The sequence below is a fragment of the Protopterus annectens genome, chromosome 1.part0, assembly GCF_019279795.1.
Source record: "Protopterus annectens isolate FY-2018-M chromosome 1.part0, PAN1.0, whole genome shotgun sequence".
In the NCBI taxonomy this organism is placed as follows: domain Eukaryota; kingdom Metazoa; phylum Chordata; order Ceratodontiformes; family Protopteridae; genus Protopterus; species Protopterus annectens.
Window position 1 is genome coordinate 1,892,358,815 of NC_056725.1, and position 21,082 is coordinate 1,892,379,896.

At 39.5% G+C, this 21,082-nt stretch overlaps 1 protein-coding gene across 1 annotated transcript in view; it reads right to left on the reverse strand.

The window, feature by feature from the left end:
• The window catches only part of SPEF2 (sperm flagellar 2), a 2,540,087-nt gene that overhangs the window by 1,803,597 nt on the left and 715,408 nt on the right, over positions 1-21,082 (reverse strand). Inside the window, exon 9 of the mRNA XM_044069998.1 lies at positions 4,610-4,866. Coding sequence (XP_043925933.1) covers positions 4,610-4,866 — 257 coding nt within the window. The remainder of the gene's footprint in view (positions 1-4,609; positions 4,867-21,082) is intronic.

Here is a 21,082-nt window from a genome sequence, read left to right on the forward strand (position 1 = left end):
TTAGGATTCACTTCACCTCTGCCATGTGCAGTTCTATCCCCAGGCTGATCCTGGTAAGAACTCTATGACTTGGGAAACCATGTCTTTTTTCCCACTCTCTGGTTCTTGGAGTTTGATCTTTGAAGAGCAGAAAGATGAGTGCCTATTGCAGATAGAGTCTTACCATCCTGTTCACTCCTGGCAAGATATCTTTAACTTTGGGGCCAAAAATTGTAGAACCATCATAAGAGGCACTGATGAAGGACGTCTTAAAGCCTTCTGCAAAATCACAAAGCAGCATCCAGGCATGAACATGAAGTCTAATTGTCAGACCTGTGCCTGCCACTCTGGCCAAGCCATGACCTGCATTAGAAATGAGACACATGACTATGTTTGAAGTTGATTGCAGAACCGACAGCTGGGAGTCCACAGTCTTTTGGACATCCACTGGCATAATTCAGAAAGAGCCTTGGAAATCTCCTTGGTCAAGTCAGTCTGAAACTTGATAATATGAGCAAGATAGCTCAGTGACCTGAGTGCAAAGGTTGCTAATGAGCATGTCCATTTTCCAAATGTGCCCAATGCCCTAGACTCCCTGTTAGGGGGATGGACAGATGAATTCTACTCATATAATTCCTTCCTTATGGCTGCTGTTACAAACATGGCATACATTGGGGGACATTTATTCCAACGTTTTCTGTCCTTGGCAGCTTGTAAGATTCTGTGCAGCTTTTTTTGAATGGGCTCCACCATGCTGGGGTCCTTCTAAGCCTGTTTCATCATAATATCAACCAGAGGATCAACGGGTGGCACCACACAAGACAACGTTGGGCTGGATCCAAAGACTTCCAGAAATACAAATTCACCAGGAGAAGGATCTTCAGTGGACCAACTCTCTTTTTCATGAGTCCTAAAATTTCACCAGAGGTAACATTCTCTGAGGAAGATGTGGGTGACCCCTTGCCTTCATCCAAATCTGTCATCCATGACTGACTCTGGGGAGAAATCTATGTGTTTTCACTTGCACATCCATTTCTTGTGAATCAATTCTGTTGATGATACAGATTGTTCTGAATTCAGCTGGGAGCTGATGTAGCAAGTGGTTCTAGTAGCCTTTTGTGCTGACTGTCCACTGTCCTTGCAACAAACAACCGTCTCCAGCTGAAAAATTGTAAAATCCAGGCACATCCAACCAAAGCTCTCTTTTATTCTATTAAATGAACCAACGATAGTTGAGCGCTTTCATCCAGATACAACTGGACTTCATCAGAACAACATTACAAAACACCCACCTCCTTTTTATACAAAAAGTTCCCGCCTAAAACATTAATTATACAATTAATTATTCAATTAAGAAAATACAGATTTAAAAACACAGTTCAAGATATATTGTTATACACTTTACATTTGGGTTAAAACAATTCCACAATAATTAAAATGCTTTAACTATATGCAGTATGCTCTCCTCTTATTAGAATTGATTTCTAAGGAGTTCCATACATACTATAAACATTTCTTCTGCTAACACAAACATTCGTTCTGATTTTAACTAATGATTAGAAATAATGTCTATAAATATGTCTTCCTTTTCAATTAATATTAATTCTCCCAATGTTATTTATAATTGTTGATTTAATATTACATAATTATATTTATAAATTGTTTCATTACATACACTAAGCACATCTGAAATTGTATTCTATGTGTACCTCCATGGTGTCAAGATATATACAAATTTTAATATTTTTATTTTTATATTTTTATTTTTATTTTTGGCATTACACACAGCATACCCTTGTGACTTAATATTTATATTACTTGTTACCTACTATTTTAACAATGGCTTAGTAGGTATTACTTCATTGAGTCCTGGTGCTACTGCCGCATTAAGTCTAATCTGCCATCTGACTTCTTTATCACTCACTAGTGCCTTAATATTTCCTCCACGTGGATTTGGTCTCACCAGTTCCAAAATGGCAAACTTAAACCCTGTGTCTAATAAGAGGAGAGCATACTGCATATAGTTAAAGCATTTTAATTATTGTGGAATTGTTTTAACCCAAATGTAAAGTGTATAACAATATATCTTGAACTGTGTTTTTAAATCTGTATTTTCTTAATTGAATAATTAATTGTATAATTAATGTTTTAGGCGGGAACTTTTTGTATAAAAAGGAGGTGGGTGTTTTGTAATGTTGTTCTGATGAAGTCCAGTTGTATCTGGATGAAAGCGCTCAACTATCGTTGGTTCATTTAATAGAATAAAAGAGAGCTTTGGTTGGATGTGCCTGGATTTTACAATTTTTCAGCTGGAGACGGTTGTTTGTTGCAAGTAGTTGTTGTAATCCAGGAATTTGTCAATACAAGTTGTCCACTGTCCTTGTCTGGAGGATGAGTGGAAAGTGGAGTTGCATGATCCACTTGGGATTTGGGTGGAATCGAACTCCAAGAAAATGACTTTTGTTTGGATAAACCCAAAGCTCTTTTAGCTACCTCAAAGGCTGAAGTAGCCAGTGGAACCTAGGATCCCTCTGGACCTGAAGAAGCAAGAGAAACCTCAACTCTTGACATCCCTGGTCCCAAGGAAGACCTTGGACCTGAGCTGTCAAGTGCTTAGGCTCCTAAGGGAAGAGACAGCTCTTAAAATTTTGGTATCACACTCTCCCTCCAGAATACCGATGCTGTGGCTCCAAGTCCCTTCTCAATCTGAGGGCATCGGTGTTGAGAGGGATAGGGAAACTGTTGGTATCAAAGTTGAAGGAGCTGGTGGTTCTGAAAGAGACACTTTGGAATTAGTCAAATACAGAACTGTCAAAGTCAGAGGATGGACCACAACAGATGAACTGAGTTGGGGGCAGGATGACGAAAGGTTTCCTGGGGACGGTACAGACAAAACCCCAAACTGGATCTGCATCTTTAAAAACTTCATCATCATTCTGTCAACATCATGCTCTGTCACGCTCCAAGATGATTGGGTACATGAAGCCACTGAAAAAGTTCTTCAATAGCTTTTCTGTTGTAAGATTGGTGAATGTATTCTGGGCTAACTGCTTCCTGTGAAAACCAGGGCCGAGGTGATGATGATCAGGACTAGGAGGCTGTCAGCTCTGATCTCCTTGCTGACTTATGTGCAGGTCTGACTGAAACTGATGGGATCTGAAGACCTTTTTGGAATAGATAGAGATTTTCTTTCTCCTTTTCTTTTGATTTAATCTTTTGTTTTTCCTTGCCCTTATCAGAAGCCTTGTCCAAAGATCGATTCTAGTCCTGCTTCTTAGCAGGAGAAGAGGAAGAGGTTCTACAAGACTTAGTCCCTATCTGTGGAGGGAGAAGTACCTTCAAACCCAGCTTGTCTCAATGAGCTTGCAAAGCTCTGGCACAAAAGCATGCACACGAAGTGCACTGAGTATCCAAGTGGGCAGCACCCAGGCAATGCATACATAAATTGTGAAGATCCTGAGGGGGCAGTTTGTGCCCACACTCTGAACACTTTTTGAAGGCTTGTGATTCAGTCATGAACATGTCTACAGGAAAGAGATCACTTACCAAAAATCTAACAGCCATATAAACTTTCTAAACTTTCTACACTCTATAAACTGCAATAACAGAAGAACGCTACAGCTAAAGCTATGCAAAAAAGGGAAAAATGTTAATCCAAGTATAAGTCTACACCACACTGCTAAGCTAAGACTATAAGACTACCTCTAAAGCTAGAGGGAGATAAGTCTCCCAGTAGAGGAGGAGTAAGATTTTAAGCTATATAATAATGACGATAACTCGAAGTAAGTAAAAGTTCAACTGTTTTGCTGACAATTGTAAAATAAAGGATATGAGCACTTGAAAAACACGTCTGGAAACTTCAGGCAGCAAACAAGATCTGAGGTATTGCAGTGCACTGCAGGGAATTATGGGTAGGAAAGGAGTTTAGAGCTCTGGAACCATGAAAGCTTCTAATTTGATGCTCAGATCGGATCCAGTCTGATCTGATGCCCCTATGTTGAATTGAATGAAAATAGGCTACATTGGATCCCCAGTTATTACAGGCTAGAGTAGTGAATTGACTGACTGCTTCATTCTACAGAAGAATTTGTATTTCTGGTTGGTGCTCATCTGCAAGTATAACTCATTCTGAAAGAAAGTTAGCACAGATGAGTTAACGCCTGAAAAGATATGTGACACTATAACCTATACTACTGCAGCTGCAGATCATCTAGGAACCTCGGAAAGCTGACTGAATGAGTAATATTGCTGAAAGCCTCTTAAAACGGAGTAAATATCACATGGCTGAAAGACTCCTACAATAAGAAGAGGGTGGTACAGCAGGAAGGCAGAAACTGCATGTCACTCTACTAGTGAAGGCTAGCATATTACATTTTTATAAAGCAGGTGTAATATCCCACCTAAATTCTTACTTTATGTAAGCTCAACTGTGACAGGAATATTGTTCAACAACTCATCACACTGTTTTCACTGATCTGAAAGGCTTGCTTATAACTGAAGATACTCTACCTGCACAACAATATTAATTAATTAAGCATTTGCAAGATAAAAAACAATTGTGCAATAATAATAAAAATGTATCATTAATATCTCAAGCACAAAAAGCATGACTTAGAATATTTTTGCTTACAATTCTTTTCAGCAGCTCGCTTTAACACTGCAGTATCTGAAATATCTAACAGAATTACTACATCAAGTGCAGGTGGTGGTGGTGGTGGGTCCTTTGGAGCCCTTGGGTCTGTTACCAGTGAGGAATATTTTAACTGTCTGCTTGTTAGGATATGTTTTTCAGGGTCAAACCCTGTAAGAGCCTTCTCAAGTTCTTTGGCTTGATTTAATGTAACCGGAAAACCATCAATTATCCATCCAGTCTCTTGTGGAACTTGCCTAAAAATAAATAAAGGCAATAACATCTTGAATTATGTATTTTCAGAGCATATAAAGCAAGCAGCATGCATACATTTAATTTGAGGCAGCTGGGAATTCCTAAATTGATTACCTCAGGCTAAATTATCATTTGCTTTTATACAAACTCAGTTTGCTCTACCTGCATATAAAACACTTCTTCCTTTTCATAGCTTCCATATTTTGCAGTGTACATTCAAGGCATCTAAAATTGTGGAGCAATCCTTGAGTTATGGAAAGCTTCTAACCAGCTTTGAAGACTCCATTAGATGTTATAATTGAAAACATTTTAAGTACAGAGACATTGATTTATCACTAACAGTCTAGTACAAATCCACAGTATTAGTTTTGAGAAGTACTTAAAGTGTAAAGTGTTACTGTGCAATAATTGTTTATTAGGAGATTTATAAATTATTTTTATCAGTAAAAAGACATAAGTAATACAAAAAAAATCTGTGAATGCAATATATTGACATAGGACAAGGAAAGTGCTCTAAATTTCACACAGCAGACACAAACATAGCCACAATGTAGGCAAATTACTTAATAGTAGATTCAATAACTTCTGTTTGACTGCATCCTTAAAAACAGAAGTAATGCCAATGTATATGCTGAATGGCATGCCATTTAGGAAAGCCGTAGCCACTATGGTATGGCTTTTTTGGCTATGAAGTCTTAGCAATTAAAATCTTATTCATACAATATTCTATTGCACTAGGATTCAAAACAAACACATTTTACACAGCACACTCAGAAATGTAATACTTGTGAAGGTACACTATTTTCCAAAAGCTGTTTGAGACAGATTTGTAAGATGACAGTTCTTAAAAGGAGATTTAGGTATGGTTTGGTATAATAGTAAAGGTCCTTAACTCAAATACAAGGAACAGTGGTTGATTCTGACCTCTAGTTATTGGCTAGGCTTGCAATATTTATTTATTTATTTTACATTTGTTTACCAGGAAAGTCTGACTTGGAATAGAGCCAATTTTCTCTGGAGACCCAGGGAGAAACATTCCAAATGCAAGATTTTAAAATGTGGGAGGAAACTGGAGCACCCAGAGAAAACCTACACAAACTCAGGGAGGACATGCAGACTCCACACAGAAGTCACACCAGCCAAAAATCAAACTGGAGAACCTTTTGCTGTGAGGCGACAACGCAAACCGCTGCAACAGACCGTTCAGCTTTCAAAGCTTAAGTGTAACTTCTGTGCTATAACTATCAGGAGCTTGAGAGAAGCTCCATAGAACAAATATCTTCAGAGCATTTTTTTATTATTATGCCTAGGAAAGGAGGCAATAGCCCTGAATGAACAATGCAAGGAAAGAAACCCAACAATAAACTATATACAAAAGGGTGTATAAATCCACACTCTGGCACCATAAAAGGAAAAAAAATAATGCTGTAACAGTGATGTATTAGAGCATCTACTCATGGTAAGTTTACTTATTCAGATATACTATGCTCAATATATAGACCATCATTGTTGCAGTAGCCTATGCTATTTTTGGTAGCTTACCACAGATTAGAAACAAAGGAGGGAAGTGGCAAATAAAGTAAGATTCCTGAAGCTCCTGGAGAATGGTAAGAACAAAGCCTACTCTAGACCTGGAAAAGGAATCCATTTATAGTGCTTTGTAAAAGTAAGTATAGAGGACCAAGTGCCTACTTCTAGACTCCTTCTTGAGTCCACCCCTTTCCAGAAAGCCACCAAATATCTTGCGGAGTGGGCCCTAATCCTGTCTGGAAGTGGCTTATTATGCTGAGAATAACAAAAAGCAATAGCATGTGGCAAATATTTGAAAAATAGTCCGTTTTCTTGCTGGATGTCCTTTCCTCTTACTCTCATAGGAAAGAAATAGCTGATTAGAGATTTATCTAGGTAATATCTGAGCGGTCTATGAATATCTAGAATGTGAAGAATCTTTCATCCCATGTTCTTGGGCACAGGAAAGAATACTGGGAGACTAATTGCCAGGCTTAAGGTAAACTGTGAGACCACTTCATGCACAATATAAGGATCAGTTCTCAAAGAAACCCTGTTTCTTGTGACAAATGAGGAAGGGTTGACTTACTGTAAGTGCTCCTAACACAGATACTCTCCTAGCAGAAGCCAAACTAATAAGTAAACAGTCTTCCATGTAAAGAAGCTCAATTAAGCCTGATGAGATGGTTCAAATGAAAAAAAAGTAAGCTTTTCAAACACAAAGGTAAGATCCTAAGAAGAAGCCTCATGCTACTTCAGAGAATGGGTATGTAGCACCCCTTTCAAAAACTGTTTAACTTGAGTATGGCTAGAAGGGGGTTCTAGGGGCAGACAAGAAGAAGTGACCAAAAATGCACCTTGATAGAAATTAAGAGAGGCCAAAGGAGAGTATCTCATGCAAATAATTAAGACATGGACACAGTCAGGCCTGAAGAGGGTCCTAGTTCTTGTTCAGGCACCAATTATAAAATCTTTTCCACTTGCAAATATATGATTTCCTATTAGCAGATAAATTTGCCTTTGGTACCTGCTGCATCCTCAAAAAATGCCTACAAGGTATCAAAATTCTATTAATCAGGCAATTAGCTGAACTGTTTTTAGGTTAGGGTGTAGCTAACAACTCCTGTCTTGTGTGAGCTAATCAATTCTAAAAGGAAGCCTGTGGTGATTGCTCTTGGCCAGACTGAAAAGAAGGGAGAACTGCTCTTGCCTGAGCCAAATGGGATTCACCACAACATTTTTTGGAGAGTCCTTCTAGATCTTTAAAGTGGCTAGATATTAGTGGAAAGGGTGGAAAAACATACAAGAGTCCCATCCGTGAGAATGAGAAGGGATCTGTCTTCCAGACTTGTTTGCAAGAAGTCCTGGAGCATAATTTCTTTATTTGTCTGGCCTGAGAGGAGGCAAACTGATCTACTTGAGGTGTTTTCCATAGCTGTATCAATTGTTGGAAGATCCCAGGATGAAGTTTCCTTCATGGGGGTCTGTTATAGTCCTGCAGAGATTGATTGCAATAGGCTTAGCTCTCACATAATTTATGAATATTGAATAGTGAAAATAAACTAAGGTGACTTTTTCCAGGCTATCAAAGCAAGTCTGCAAAAAAGTGTAAGATCTGGTATCCTCCTTTTTTGTATATTGTACGCCATTACACACTTAGAGCACTTATGTATGTCTAAAGGGTTCCAAACAGATTGCAGTTTTACCCATTTGGAAACTACTTTCCTTGCCAGGTCTGATGCTTCTGGAGAGGAATCAGAAGAGAATATATGAGACATGGGTTAAAATAGATCTGGTCTATCCACTGTAGAATCTCCCTCTTTACAAATCCCAGAAACTGGATCTGAAAAGATAAAGGGTGCAGATGATGAGTCCAGACTGCTTGACTACTGGATTTTCCTTATGTGGAGTCTGGCCAGAGGAAGCATGAGAATAATCAATGCTAAGTACACCCACCCCCAAATTGTAAGGCATTCTCTTGCAAATACTTGGCTTTGATTGAAGAAACTAATGAAGAACTTTTGAAATAAATAGTACTGTTGTGTAAGTGGCCCTTAGCCGTAACAGCAGATGTTAGAATTCTTCACTGTTGCAGTAGTCTATGAGCCCCTGGAAAATAGTCTTAGCAAAGCCTACTCTAGACCTGGAGAAGGAAACCAGTTGAATAGAGGACTAAGATGCTGTCTCTAGAGTGCTTCAAGGGTCCACCCTTTGCAAGATGCCATCACAGAATGCAAGGTTCTAGTGGAATGTGCCTTAATACTGCCTGGGATAGTTTTACCATAGTGTGAGAACAGTATAACTACTAAGACATAGGCTGGTAAGGCATGGTGAGACATGGGATGATCTTTTTGAATCACACAATAAGAAATAAATAGCTGTTTAGCTTTCCTGAAGGACTTAGTTCTGTCAAGATAGTATATGAGTTGCCTATACACATCTTGAGAATTAATAATCTTTTCTCCCTTGTCTTTAGGATCTGGATAGAAAACAGGGAGATTGATGGCATGATTCAAAGTAAACTCTTTAGCAACCTTTGGCACTAATAATGTGTTTGTGTGTACAGAGTGTCCCCATCACTATGGAACCTTCAATAGGGTGCAATAGCCTGAAACGCAAAGTCTCTTCTTGCAGATGTCAGAGCAATCAGAAGAGCAGTTTTCCAAGTGATGAACCTAAAATCAGCCAGATAGGCAAGCTCAAATGTTGACTCAGTCAATTTCTCCAGCATAAAACTGAAATCTCAAGGAGGAGAAACCTGTTTATGAGGAGGCCTCGGGTGTAAAACTTCTTTCAAAAACTGTTTTACTACAAACAGAGAGGAAAGAAAGGGATCTATGGGAAGCTATGCTGAAATGGTCAAAAGAAGAACCTCTATAGAGAAATATGAGAGTCAGGTGATCAAATGTGATGTCATTCTATAACCAGTACTGAGAGGATGGAACTCTCACAGCAGTTTGTTTTGTTTTGTTTTCTTTGGAACCTGATATAAAGATCTATGACAGTTATCAGGGACTCTTGCAACTTTTTGTGCAGAATCAAACAGGATACATTTTCAGTGAGTTTGAGTTTCTCTACTCTGGACGTGGTTGACTTGTTCATCTCGATACCTCACAAAACTGGTTTAGAGCTTTTTTATGAAGTATTAGTGGAAAAAACATAATTAAGTAATACTATGGTGAACTTTATTATGACACTAATGGAAATCATCTTAAAAAATAATTAGTTCACTTTTGAAGGAGAATATTATTGTCGGGTCAATGGTATAGTCATGGGTACTAGTTGCGTACCATTGTTTGTGAATCTTGTAATGTATGGGTAGGAGAGGTTATACATTTTTAACACCTCTTTTTCTATGTTTTGGATTCACTATTTGCGTTACCTGGATGATATTTTTATTTTATGGAAGGTGGGAGATAAACATGAAGGATTTATGGAATATCTAAATAATTTAAATGAATATTTTAAATTCACTGGTACTTCTAATAATGACAGTATCAATTATCTTGATGTTTTACTTAACAAGAATTATGAAAACAAGAAATTTGAATCTCAAATTTATAGAAAACCCACTTTTTCAAATGATTACTTAGAATTTAAAAGTAGCCACACGCTATACACAAAAAGAAACATAGTAAAGGGTCAAATGGTCCGGGTAGCAAGAATGTGTTCTAACATTGACATAGTAAAGAGAGAAATGGGAACACTAGTAATTTTTTTTTCTGAAAGAGGTTACCCATTAGAAATTGTACAACCCATTTGTGAGCAAGTTATTAGCGACTGGGGTAGTAGGTATAACCCCCTGCTGGGATCCTATTTAGTGAAGGAGAACGAAACTAACACAAGGAAAGATTACACCCAATACATGGTGGTGACTTATGGAGAAACAAGTAGTAAGATTAGGGATATTGTCAAGAAAAACTGGGTGTTGTTTAAAGGGAATGAGGAAATATTAGATACAGTAGGAAAAGAACCAACATTTGTTTTTAAAACTAACTACAATTTAAAAATTTTACTGGAACATCCCATTAATGTTAAGAATAATGTGAGAGGGACAACTAGATGTGGAACTTCTGAATATTGTAGGTACATCATAGTGGGAACCTCAGTATGGTTGGAAGTAAGGGATAGGGAGATAAAATTAGCAACAGGGTCCTGTATTACAAAAGGACTGGTATATATAGCTATTTGTCAGGAATGTCAACATTTCTACATAGGTAAAACCGAAAGAACTTTTAGAAGGAGGATCTATGAGCATTTGTATGCTGTGAGAAAACATGATGAAAATAATGCTATATGCAGGCACATTAAAAATAATCCTAATCACTCTTTCTTATTTGGTATTCTAGAGGTTACTGGTAGTAATCTGAGAGGGGGTAATTGGAAAAACAACTTGGAGAGGGCAGAAATGAGGTGGCAACTGAGACAATGCCACAGTAACCCTAGGCATCAATGACAATGTATCTATAAAACCTGAATTGAAACATAGGGCTACTATTTTGTAATAGAAAAGAACCTAGTTCAGTAAACAACACTGCTGTCATTCACAGAAACATTAAAATGTATTACACACTTTTTAACAGATTCTATAGGGTTAACATTATTCAAATTTTAATTAGTTAATTGTCAGTATAAAAGAGGGAGTGGGTTTTAGCAAACATAGTTCTGAAGAAGTCCTAGAGCAGGATGAAAGTGCTTGACTGTGTTGGATACACTACAGTTGTGTTCTATTTATTCTGTATGATTTTTAAGCTATTTTACTGCTTTGACTGGTTGGAGTAATAAACCTGTGTTTTTACCAATATTTTGGATCATTTCATGCCTGTGGAGTTTTTTGAGGCAACAGCACAGAGTGGGTTGTTTGTACTCAGATATTTATTATTCTCATGTTTTCCATTTTATTATTTATTATTACATATTTTATACCTTTCAATGTGGCTGGTCTTTTAGAGAATACTTTGAACATCTTGAGAGTACTTGTGCTTATTTTAGTGATGCAGTGGCCACTCTGAAAAGCCTTGCTGCTTTGGTTACACTCTACCATTTATATTAGTATTGATTTTACTCAGTATAATTGGATACCCTTGTAAGAGTCTGAGAATAGTTGACTGGGGGCAGCATGGTTATTTATAGTCTGGAAAGAAGGAGTACAGCTAGTAAATCTGTACCAGATTTTCCCAGGGGAGTGTGTGTATGAAACTCAAATACCCATGTGTGGGTGTGTCAGCTATTTGAAACTGGGATATAGTGCTCAAAAGTTATTTTTTTGGGATCTGGAAAGAGTCCAGTCCAAGGTCTAGAGTGCGTTCCCTGTGTTCTCTTGGGGGAAAATGTGCTTGATGCAGAGAGCTGCATCTGAAAATACAGTGTATATCCATTCATGTTTTTAGTGACCATCTCTGACTGGTGTCAGAGGCCCCTTGATTACTAGCCCAGGGTAGAGAGGCCATCACAGGGCTCATGAAGAAAAAGAGATATCAGGATTCTGTGCCATCTGATCTCTCCACTAACGTAGTTCTGACTTTATAAAGCCCATGACTGCAATCCAAAACCCATGTGTGGGTGTGTCAGCTATTTGAAACTGGGATATAGTGCTCCAGAGCTATTTTTTTGGGATCTGGAAAGAGTTCAGTCCAAGGTCTGGAGTGTGTTCTCTGTGTTCTCTTGGGGGAAAATGTGCTTGATGTAGAGAGCTGCATCTGAAAATACAGTGTAAATCCATTCCTGTTTTTAGTGACCATCTCTGACTGGTGTCAGAGGCCCCTTGATTACTAGCTCGGGGTAGAGAGGCCATCACAGGGCTCATGAAGAAAAAGGGATATCGGGATTCTGTGCCATCTGATCTCTCCACTAACGTAGTTCTGACTTTATAAAGCCCATTATTGCAATCCAAAACTCCAGAGGATAGGAATGCTGGGTCCACATGTTCTCTCTTTCTTTTTTTAACAAGAAACATCATTATTAAATTATCACTTATGACATATGCAATCATATATTTACATAAATGTAACAAATCATACTGACATATTTTCAGTTGTAAACATTATACATAACTTAGAATCTATCCAGTCATTGTCAGTCAAACATTGCATAGCTCATTCAATTAGCGTCTTCCCTTAAACCTCATTCTCCCTCCAAAACATTATTCTGCATGTATTGTTCCCACAACTCCTATTTTTCTGTATAATTTGTTCCTACCCTTTTCTGAATATCCCACTTCCAATTGTTTTATCTCTGTTACTATATTCACTACTTCTAGTACAGTTGGTTTAAACTTTGATTTCCATATTGATTAGTCACTTGATGAGGTGACAGAGCCAATATAACTTTTTTGTTTAACTTTTAACCTTTTTGAAAAGGAAAGGGAGGAAGTGCAGGAAAGGCTGGGAGGAAGAGTTCCATATTTTGGCATATGCATTGCTAAAAGTAGCTCACACCCACATTGTTAGCTTTGACTGTTTAAACTAGTTAGTTTATGGGAGGACCCGAGACTACTGAGATTATTATAGGGCCTTATTAAGTTATTCAGCGCTCAGGGTTTTCCAGTGTTGGTTATTTCCAACCAAGCTGGGTGTTGGAGTTGCTGTGTAGTGAGTTCCAGCCTAAGTTCTAACTGTTTCTTAGGTTAGGTGTGTGTACAGTCTATAGGGCATTCCTATTCCAAAATCAAAAATCTGATTATAACAGCGTGTAAGTGTGTTTATATCACCACTGTTTTAAGATTAGTGAGTATGGGCCTATAGTATTGAGAGGGGAAAGTTTAGTATGCCAAAGTACAGCTTGTTTTTCCCTATCAGAGATAGCCCATGAAACCAATCTAGAACTTGTTTGTCTAGTTGGAGATTTTCTAGTATAATTTGTGGTAAGATAGTTTGTTTGTGTATACACTTGTGTATACACTTGGCCAATGGTGACCAGTGACAATATTGCTATGGGCCTACCAATTAATTAGATAGCTAGATAGTCCTCCTTTGGGGAGAGGGATAACATGGGATATCTGATATATTGATGGATAGATCTGGTATGTATCTATTGATTATTTGAGATGGGAGCACCTTCATGGCATCTTAGCCTAATTGTAATGGTAGCTGGGAAGGTCTCGCTGAGAGAGTAGTTGGTTTTAGTTTCTTCAGTAAGGAAGTTGGTGGGTAGTTGTGGGTTAAAGTTAGCTATATATTGTATAGTAAAATTGTTAAAGGAATTTGCCTAGCCTCAGGTAAGTTTGTCACCTTAGTGTCTTTGGGGTAGGGTAGAGAGTTTTCTGGGTGGGAGAAGATTATTTAATAATCCAGAATTTTTTGAGGTTGTTTGGTGTTTTTTTTTTGGAGTTGGCAAGTAATTTTTTTTATATCATAATATGTGCTTTTTTGGTCTCATTTCTTAGTTGTTGAAATTTGCCCTAAAGTTTTTAAGTTCCATCATTTAGTGAGGGAGGTCTAAATGCTTCTTATTTCTGACTGGCCTATACCTAGGCTGGGTTGATGTGGGTGGGGTTGTCTTCTGAGGCATTGCTTCCAGTCTATATTGACATCACCTAGGATAATGGTTTGAGGATATAGTTATTTGATAGCCAGCTGAGGATATGTTCAAGGGTGTCAGGACGCAGCTATAGGTTGCATTAACTCATTGTCTTTGGTTGCTTGCTTTGGCCCCTGTTCAGTTAGACACATTATATCTAGGGTTATATCTGGCTATAGGGCATGTAAAGGTGATGATTTTTTTATTATTTATCTTATTATTTGGGCGATATATTTGAAGAGCGTTTGGTTGAGAGTAAGCGGTAGGGCATTTGTGGTGTTGGGTTTAGTACAGCTTAGGGATGGATACCTAGTTTGGCCTCTGGGGGGTAAAAAAACCTGATAGTCTGGTCTTCATATCTAGTTATCAGATATAGTTTGATAATAAAAGTAGTAGAGTACAGGATACAATTTTTAGCATGGTTTTAATTGTGATGGGTGTTTCTTGTAAAACTATATCATTTAGCAAGAGCTTTACTGTCTTATAATATCTATATTCTTGCTTTTATGGCAGACACCAAAATTAAACTCAGCAAGGCCTTACTATGTCAAGGCAATTCTGATTCTGTATCACAGCTCAAAAATTAATTTCCTTAGTTACCCCAATTTTCTCACCCAGTATTCCTGATAGAGTAGTGTGCAGGGAATTTTTAAAGTCTGCCAACTCATTATACACCCAAAGAATATGTTCCCAATTACCTCTTTCTTCCCCATCACATCTCCAAAATTTGCAGTCTACCTGAGGAAAAATACTTTGAAGTCTGCTTAGGGTGTAAAAATACCAATACAATCACTTCTAAGCAAAGATACTAAATATTTTATACTTTGTTGCATATTTTGGAGCCATACAGATATCCCCCATTGTTTCTTTGTAACCTGCTTATCCAATTTCTCTTCCCAATCCCTTCCAACCTCCTCTGATTAATTCCTACAGTTATCATGTAATATTTATATGCATTACTAACTATCCTCTTTTAACAGCAGCTTCTATTCAAGATTCTACTAAAATCTCTACCAGTGTTGGTCTTTTAGTTAAGATCCCCCCATTTATTTCTCATTGCATATACTCTAATTCTTGATAGGGAAGGCAAAGTCTAGCTTGCAATCTAAATGGATTCTAGGCCTCTTCCCATTCTACTACCATGCTCTCTCTAATTATCTGCTTCCAATACTTGGTTCCTTTGACAGTTTTCTCCAATAAATTCCAGCTCCCTCTTGCCTATTGTCTGTACCCCTAATTGCACTTATCGCTATCAGTAGAATCTCCTTCATCCATCCCCATGCTGTCTTAGTTCTTAAAATGCCTTCTGCTACTTCCTGAATATAATATTCTGTATGGTTATTGTTATTCACCTTAGTGATCTGCATCTGAAATCCCAGTCTCTCCTTGTTTCTTGAGCTTCTCCCCTGTTTTATCAACATCCCTTTCCACTTTGAATTATAGATTTCTGTTGTGCTATGTATAGGACCCTTAATGGTGTAGCTCTGAAATACCCATTCAAATCAGGTAATCCCAAACCACCTTGTTCTATTGGAATAATTAACTTATCTCTCTTGACTCTTCCACTCTTCCCCTCCCATATAAATCCTTCAACTCTTTATTAATTCCTAGCCACAATTTCTCCTCTGGTTGATAAAAATATCCCTCACTTGCATATAAAACTTCTTTTCTTCTTCTTCTTCTACTTCTTCTTCTTCTCTTTCGGCTGTTTCTGTTAGGGGTCGCCACAGCAGATCATTTGTTTCCATTTCTTCCTGTCTTCTGCATATTGCTGTGTCACACCAACCACCTGCATGTCCTCTCTCACTACATCCATAAACCTTATCTTAGGCCTTCCGCTTTTCCTCTTACCTGGCAGCTCCATCCTTAGCATCCTTTTCCCAATATACCCAGCATCCCTCCTCAGCACATGTCCAAACCAACGCAATCTCAACTCTCTGACTTTGTCTCCAAACCATCCAACCTGAACTGACCCTCTAATATACTGATTCCTAATCCTATCCATCCTTGTCACACCCAGTGAAAATCTTAACATCTTTAACTCTGCCACTTCCAGATCTGACTCCTGCCTTTTTGTCAATGCCACCGTCTTCAACCCATGCAACATAGCTGGTCTCACTACCCTCTTGTAGACCTTCCCTTTCACTCTTACTGGTACCCATCTTTCACAAGGCACTCCTGACACTCTTCTCCACCCACTCCATTCTGCCTGTACTCTCTTCTTCACCTCTCTTCCACACTCACCATTACTCTGAACTGTTGATCCCAAGCACTTAAACTCATCCACCTTCACCAACTCTACTCCCTGTATCCTCACCATTCCTCTATCCTTCCTCTCATTCACACACACATATTCTGGCTTAGTCCTGCTGACCTTCATTCCTCTCTAGAGCACATCTCCATCTCTCCAGGGTCTCCTCAACCCGGTCCCTACTCTCACTACAGATCAGAATGTCATCAGCAAACATCATAGCCCATGGGGCCTCCTGTCTGATCTCATCTGTCAACCTGTCCATCACCATTGCAAATAAAAAAGGGCTCAGAGCTGATCCTTCATATAATCCCACCTCCACCTTAAACGCATCTATCACTCCCACTGCAGACTTCGCCACTGTCACACTACCCTCGTACATATCCTGTACCACTCTTACATACTTCTCTGCCACTCCTGACTTCCTCATACAATACCACAACTCCTCTCTAGGCACCCTATCATATGCTTTCTCCAAGTCCACAAAGACACAATGCAACTCCTTCTGCCCTTCTCTATATTTCTCCATCAACACTCTCAGAGCAAACATTACATCTGTAGTGCTCCTTCCCCAGCATGAAACCATACTGCTGATCACTAATCATCACCTCCCTTCTTAACCTAGTTTCTACCACTCTTTCCCATAACTTCCAACTGTGACTGATCAGTTTTATCCCTCTGTAGTTACTACAGCTCTGCACATCACCCTTATTTTTGAAAATAGGTACCAAAACACTTTTTTTCCACTCCTCAGGCATCCTCTGACTTTCCAAGATTTCATTAAACAATCTGGTTAAAAACTCTACTGCCATTTCTCCTAAGCACCTCCATGCTTCCACTGGTACGTCATCTGGACCAACAGCCTTAACACTCTTCATTCTCTTCATATCTGTCAGTACTTCTTCCTTGCTAATCTGATTCATTATCCCCACATCATCTAACCTTCTCTCTCATTACCTTCATTCATCAGCCCCTCAAAGTACTCTTTCCGTCTGCTCAACACACTCTCCTCGCTTGTGAGTACATTTCCCTCACTATCCTTTATCACCCTTACCTGCTGCACATTTTTCCCAGCTCGGTCCCGCTGTCTAGCCAATTGGTACAGGTCCTTTTCTCCCTCTCTAGTGTCCAACCTTTCAAACAACTCTCCATATGCCTTATCCTTAGCCTTCACCACCTCTCTCTTTGCCATGCTCCTCATCTCCTTATACTCCTATCTACTTTCTTCATCTCTTTGACAATCCCACTTCTTCTTCGCCAGCCTGTTCCACTGTATACTCTCCTGTACTTCCTCATTCCACCACCAGGTCTCCTTGTCCTCCTTCCTCTGTCCAGATGTCACACCAATCACCTCTCTAGCTGTCTCCCTTACCATCTCTGCTGTATTTACCCAGCTATTTGGTAACTCTTCACTGCCCCCTAGTGCCTGTTTTAACTCTTCCCTGAACTCCACCTCACAATCACCCTTTTTCAACTTCCACCATTTGATCCTTAGCACTGTTCTCACACTAGTCCTCCTCTTCTTGATCATCAACGTCATCCTACAGATCACCATTCTATGCTGCCTAACTACACTTTCCTCTGTCACCATTTTACAGTCTCCAATCTCCTTCAGACTGGCCCTCATGCATAGGATATAATCCACCTGTGTGCATCTTCCACCACTCTTGAACATCACCCTATGCTCCTCCCTCTTCTTAAAATACGTATTCACCACAGCCATGTCCATCCTTTTTGCAAAATCCACTACCATCTGACCTTCTACATTCCTTTCCTTAACACCATAGCTGCCCATCACTTCCTCATCCCCTCTGTTCCCTTCACCAACATACCCATTGAAATCTGCTCCAATCACCAGTCTCTCACCCTTGGGTACACTCACCACCACTTCATCCAACTCACTCCAAAATTCTTCTTTCTCATCCATCGCACACCCAACTTGCACTAACAACATTCATCATTACACCATCAATTTCCAGCTTCATAAACATTACTCTTTCTGACACACCTCAAAAACACTCTTGGCATACTGTTCCTTCAGGATAACACCTACCCCATTTCTCCTCCCATTCACACCATGATAGAACAATTTGAACCCAGCTCCTATACACTTGACCTTACTTCCAAAACTAAATGTACTAAAAACATTTTCACTGCTTGTATCTTGGTTTTCATATCCATAAAACAGAGCTTCCAATTTCCCAGTTTTTGTATTATCTTTTATTTAGTCTCTTCCCACATATCTTCAGCTGCCATAACAAAATCATTTTTAATTTCTACTCCTAAGTACTTCATTTTAACATGTCCCAGTAAATATGGGTACTGGTGAACCAATTTGTGTGTGGGTACATAGTTTACAGCTATTGCCTTTATTTTATCTTCATTAATGTTGTACTCCAAAAAGACCTGAACCCATTTCAAAATGTTCCACAACACTGAAATGTCCTTTTCTGGTTTTATCAGGTAGAAAATAATATCATCTGTAAATAAAACCAACTTTTCTAGTCTACTATACCAATTATATCCTTGAATTTCTAAGTCCATTATTGTCTTTGCCAGTAGTTCTAAAAAAGAAGTTATGTACTTACCATAGCATTCCATGTGAGTTATTCGTCTCACCTTCATTCTTACACATGGGTTTGGAGCCGATCCCTCGGCTCCGAGTCGGCCATTTTCCTAGCTGAAGATCTCAGAGATCCCATGATGCTCTATGTCCTACCTCAGATCTAGTTTGCTGAACCCAGCATGAACAGGTATAACTCAATAAATACTCCAACCGGAGTAAGAAATCCCAGAACAAGATCACCAGACCCCAAGTCTACTCATTCTTCGAGACCCTGGAGGGGGAAGGTGGGTGGGAATGTAAGAATGAAGGCGAGATGAACAACTCACATGGAACGTTATGGTAAGTACATAACTTGTTTATGTGAAGTTGTTCAATCTCGCCGTTCATTCTTACACATAGGTAGCAGCCCAAGTACCCTAAACCTGGGTGACTCAAGGGAGTATATTCCTGAGGACAGTGGAACCAAAAGAAGCCCTGTCCCTGGAGGCCCTGTCCTCCTTGTAATGAGTGATAAAGTTATGCAGCTTAGACCAAGTGGCAGCTGCACATATAGTGTCCAAAGGCAATTGAGCCGCATAAGCAGAAGAAGCGGAAACAGCCCTAGTGGAGTGCGCCTTAACACCATGCTCTAATGTTTGGTTAGTTGAAGAGTATATAAATTTAATGCAGTCAATTAACCATTTGGAAAGGGTAACTTTAGAGACTGGTAATCCTTTCTTAGTGTCAACATGAGATACAAAGAGTTGGTCAGGTTTTCTGTATTCCTTTGTCCTGTTCAAATAAAATCTCAATTGTCTGTGGGCATCAAGTTTATGCAACATGTACTCCAACTTATTAGAATGATTACTGAAAAAGGTTGGATGTTCAATAGTTTGATTCAGGTTAGTCTCGGAACACACTTTTGGCAGGAATGAAGGATTAGTCCTCAGTGATACTCTGTCTGGATGGAACACCAAATATGGGGGTTTGATAGAAAGGGCTTGAAGCTCAGACACCCTACGTGCTGAGGTAATGGCCACCAAGAGAATAGTTTTCCAAGAAAGAAACTTCAACTGGCAGGATGATGCAGGCTCAAAAGTGGGGATGAATAATATGTGACAACACAAAATTTAGATTCCAGGGAGTAAAGGGTTGTCTAACAGGCGGCCTAAGATGAATGGCACCTTTCAGGAAGGCCCTACATAATCTGTGAGACATCAAATTAGAACCTTCAGTTCCAAGGTGAAAATTTGAAATTGCAGCCAATTGAACTCTAATAGTGGCAGCTGCAGCACCTTCATGAAAAAGCTTAGATAGGAATTCCAAGATACTAGCAATCAGGGCAACATAAGGATCAATGTTATTTTGGAAGGCCCAAAAAGCAAATTGCATCCATTTTTACTAGCATACAACTTTCTGGTGGAAGCCTTATGGGAAGATACAAGAATGTGCTGTACCTCAGAAGAAAATTCGTGTGACCTGGCTAGGTTGGGAATCGGAGCAGCCATGCTGTCAGTCTGACGGAACGAAGAAAGGTATGGAGGATCCCTGATGAATGTGTCAGCAGATCTGGAACTGGGTCCAGAATCCAAGGTTCCTCCAGTTGATGCAGTCGGATGGAGGGAAACTAAATCTGATGAGGCCAAAAAGGGGCTATTAAGATTACAGTCCTTCCCAGGCTTTTGGCTTTCTGCAAGAATTTCAGAATCAGGGGTATAGGTGGGAAGGCATACAGGAGTCCTGGGGGCCAATTGTGTATGAGCGAGTCCCTTGGGCTGTCCCCTGGAGGGGGATTCAGGGCAAAGTAGCTTCTGCATTTGGCATTCATAAGGGATGCAAACAGGTCACAGCAATGCTGGCCCCATCTGTGGAAAATCATCTCCGCAACTTCGTCTTTGAGAGACCACTCATGCGGTACCAGAATGGCTCTGCTCAGCTTGTCTGCTATTACGCTGGATTTCCCCGGGATATGTGTTGCTATCAGAAAGCACCCAGTGGATACTGCCCACCGCCAAATTCTCAAGGCCTCTCAACACAGGGGATAAGACTTGGCTTCCCATTGCTTGATGATGTACTAGACCACAGACATGTTGTCCATCTGTATCGCAATCATCCCTAGAGGCAGAGAGTTGTGGAAGTGCTGCAATGCCAAAAGCACTGCTCTCAGCTCCAGAACACTGATATGCAACTGTGACTCTGTCTCCAACCAGGTGCCTTGGGCTGTTCTTCCCTGAAAAAGCCCCCCCACCCTATCAGAGAAGCGTCCGTGGTCACCATGGCTGACGGCGGGGGAGAAACAAATGGTCGACCTACTGTAACTTGTGGGCTGGTCAACCACCAGCGAAGATCTTTCTTGCAAGAGTCCATAATCATGATTAAGAATGACACTGGAAGT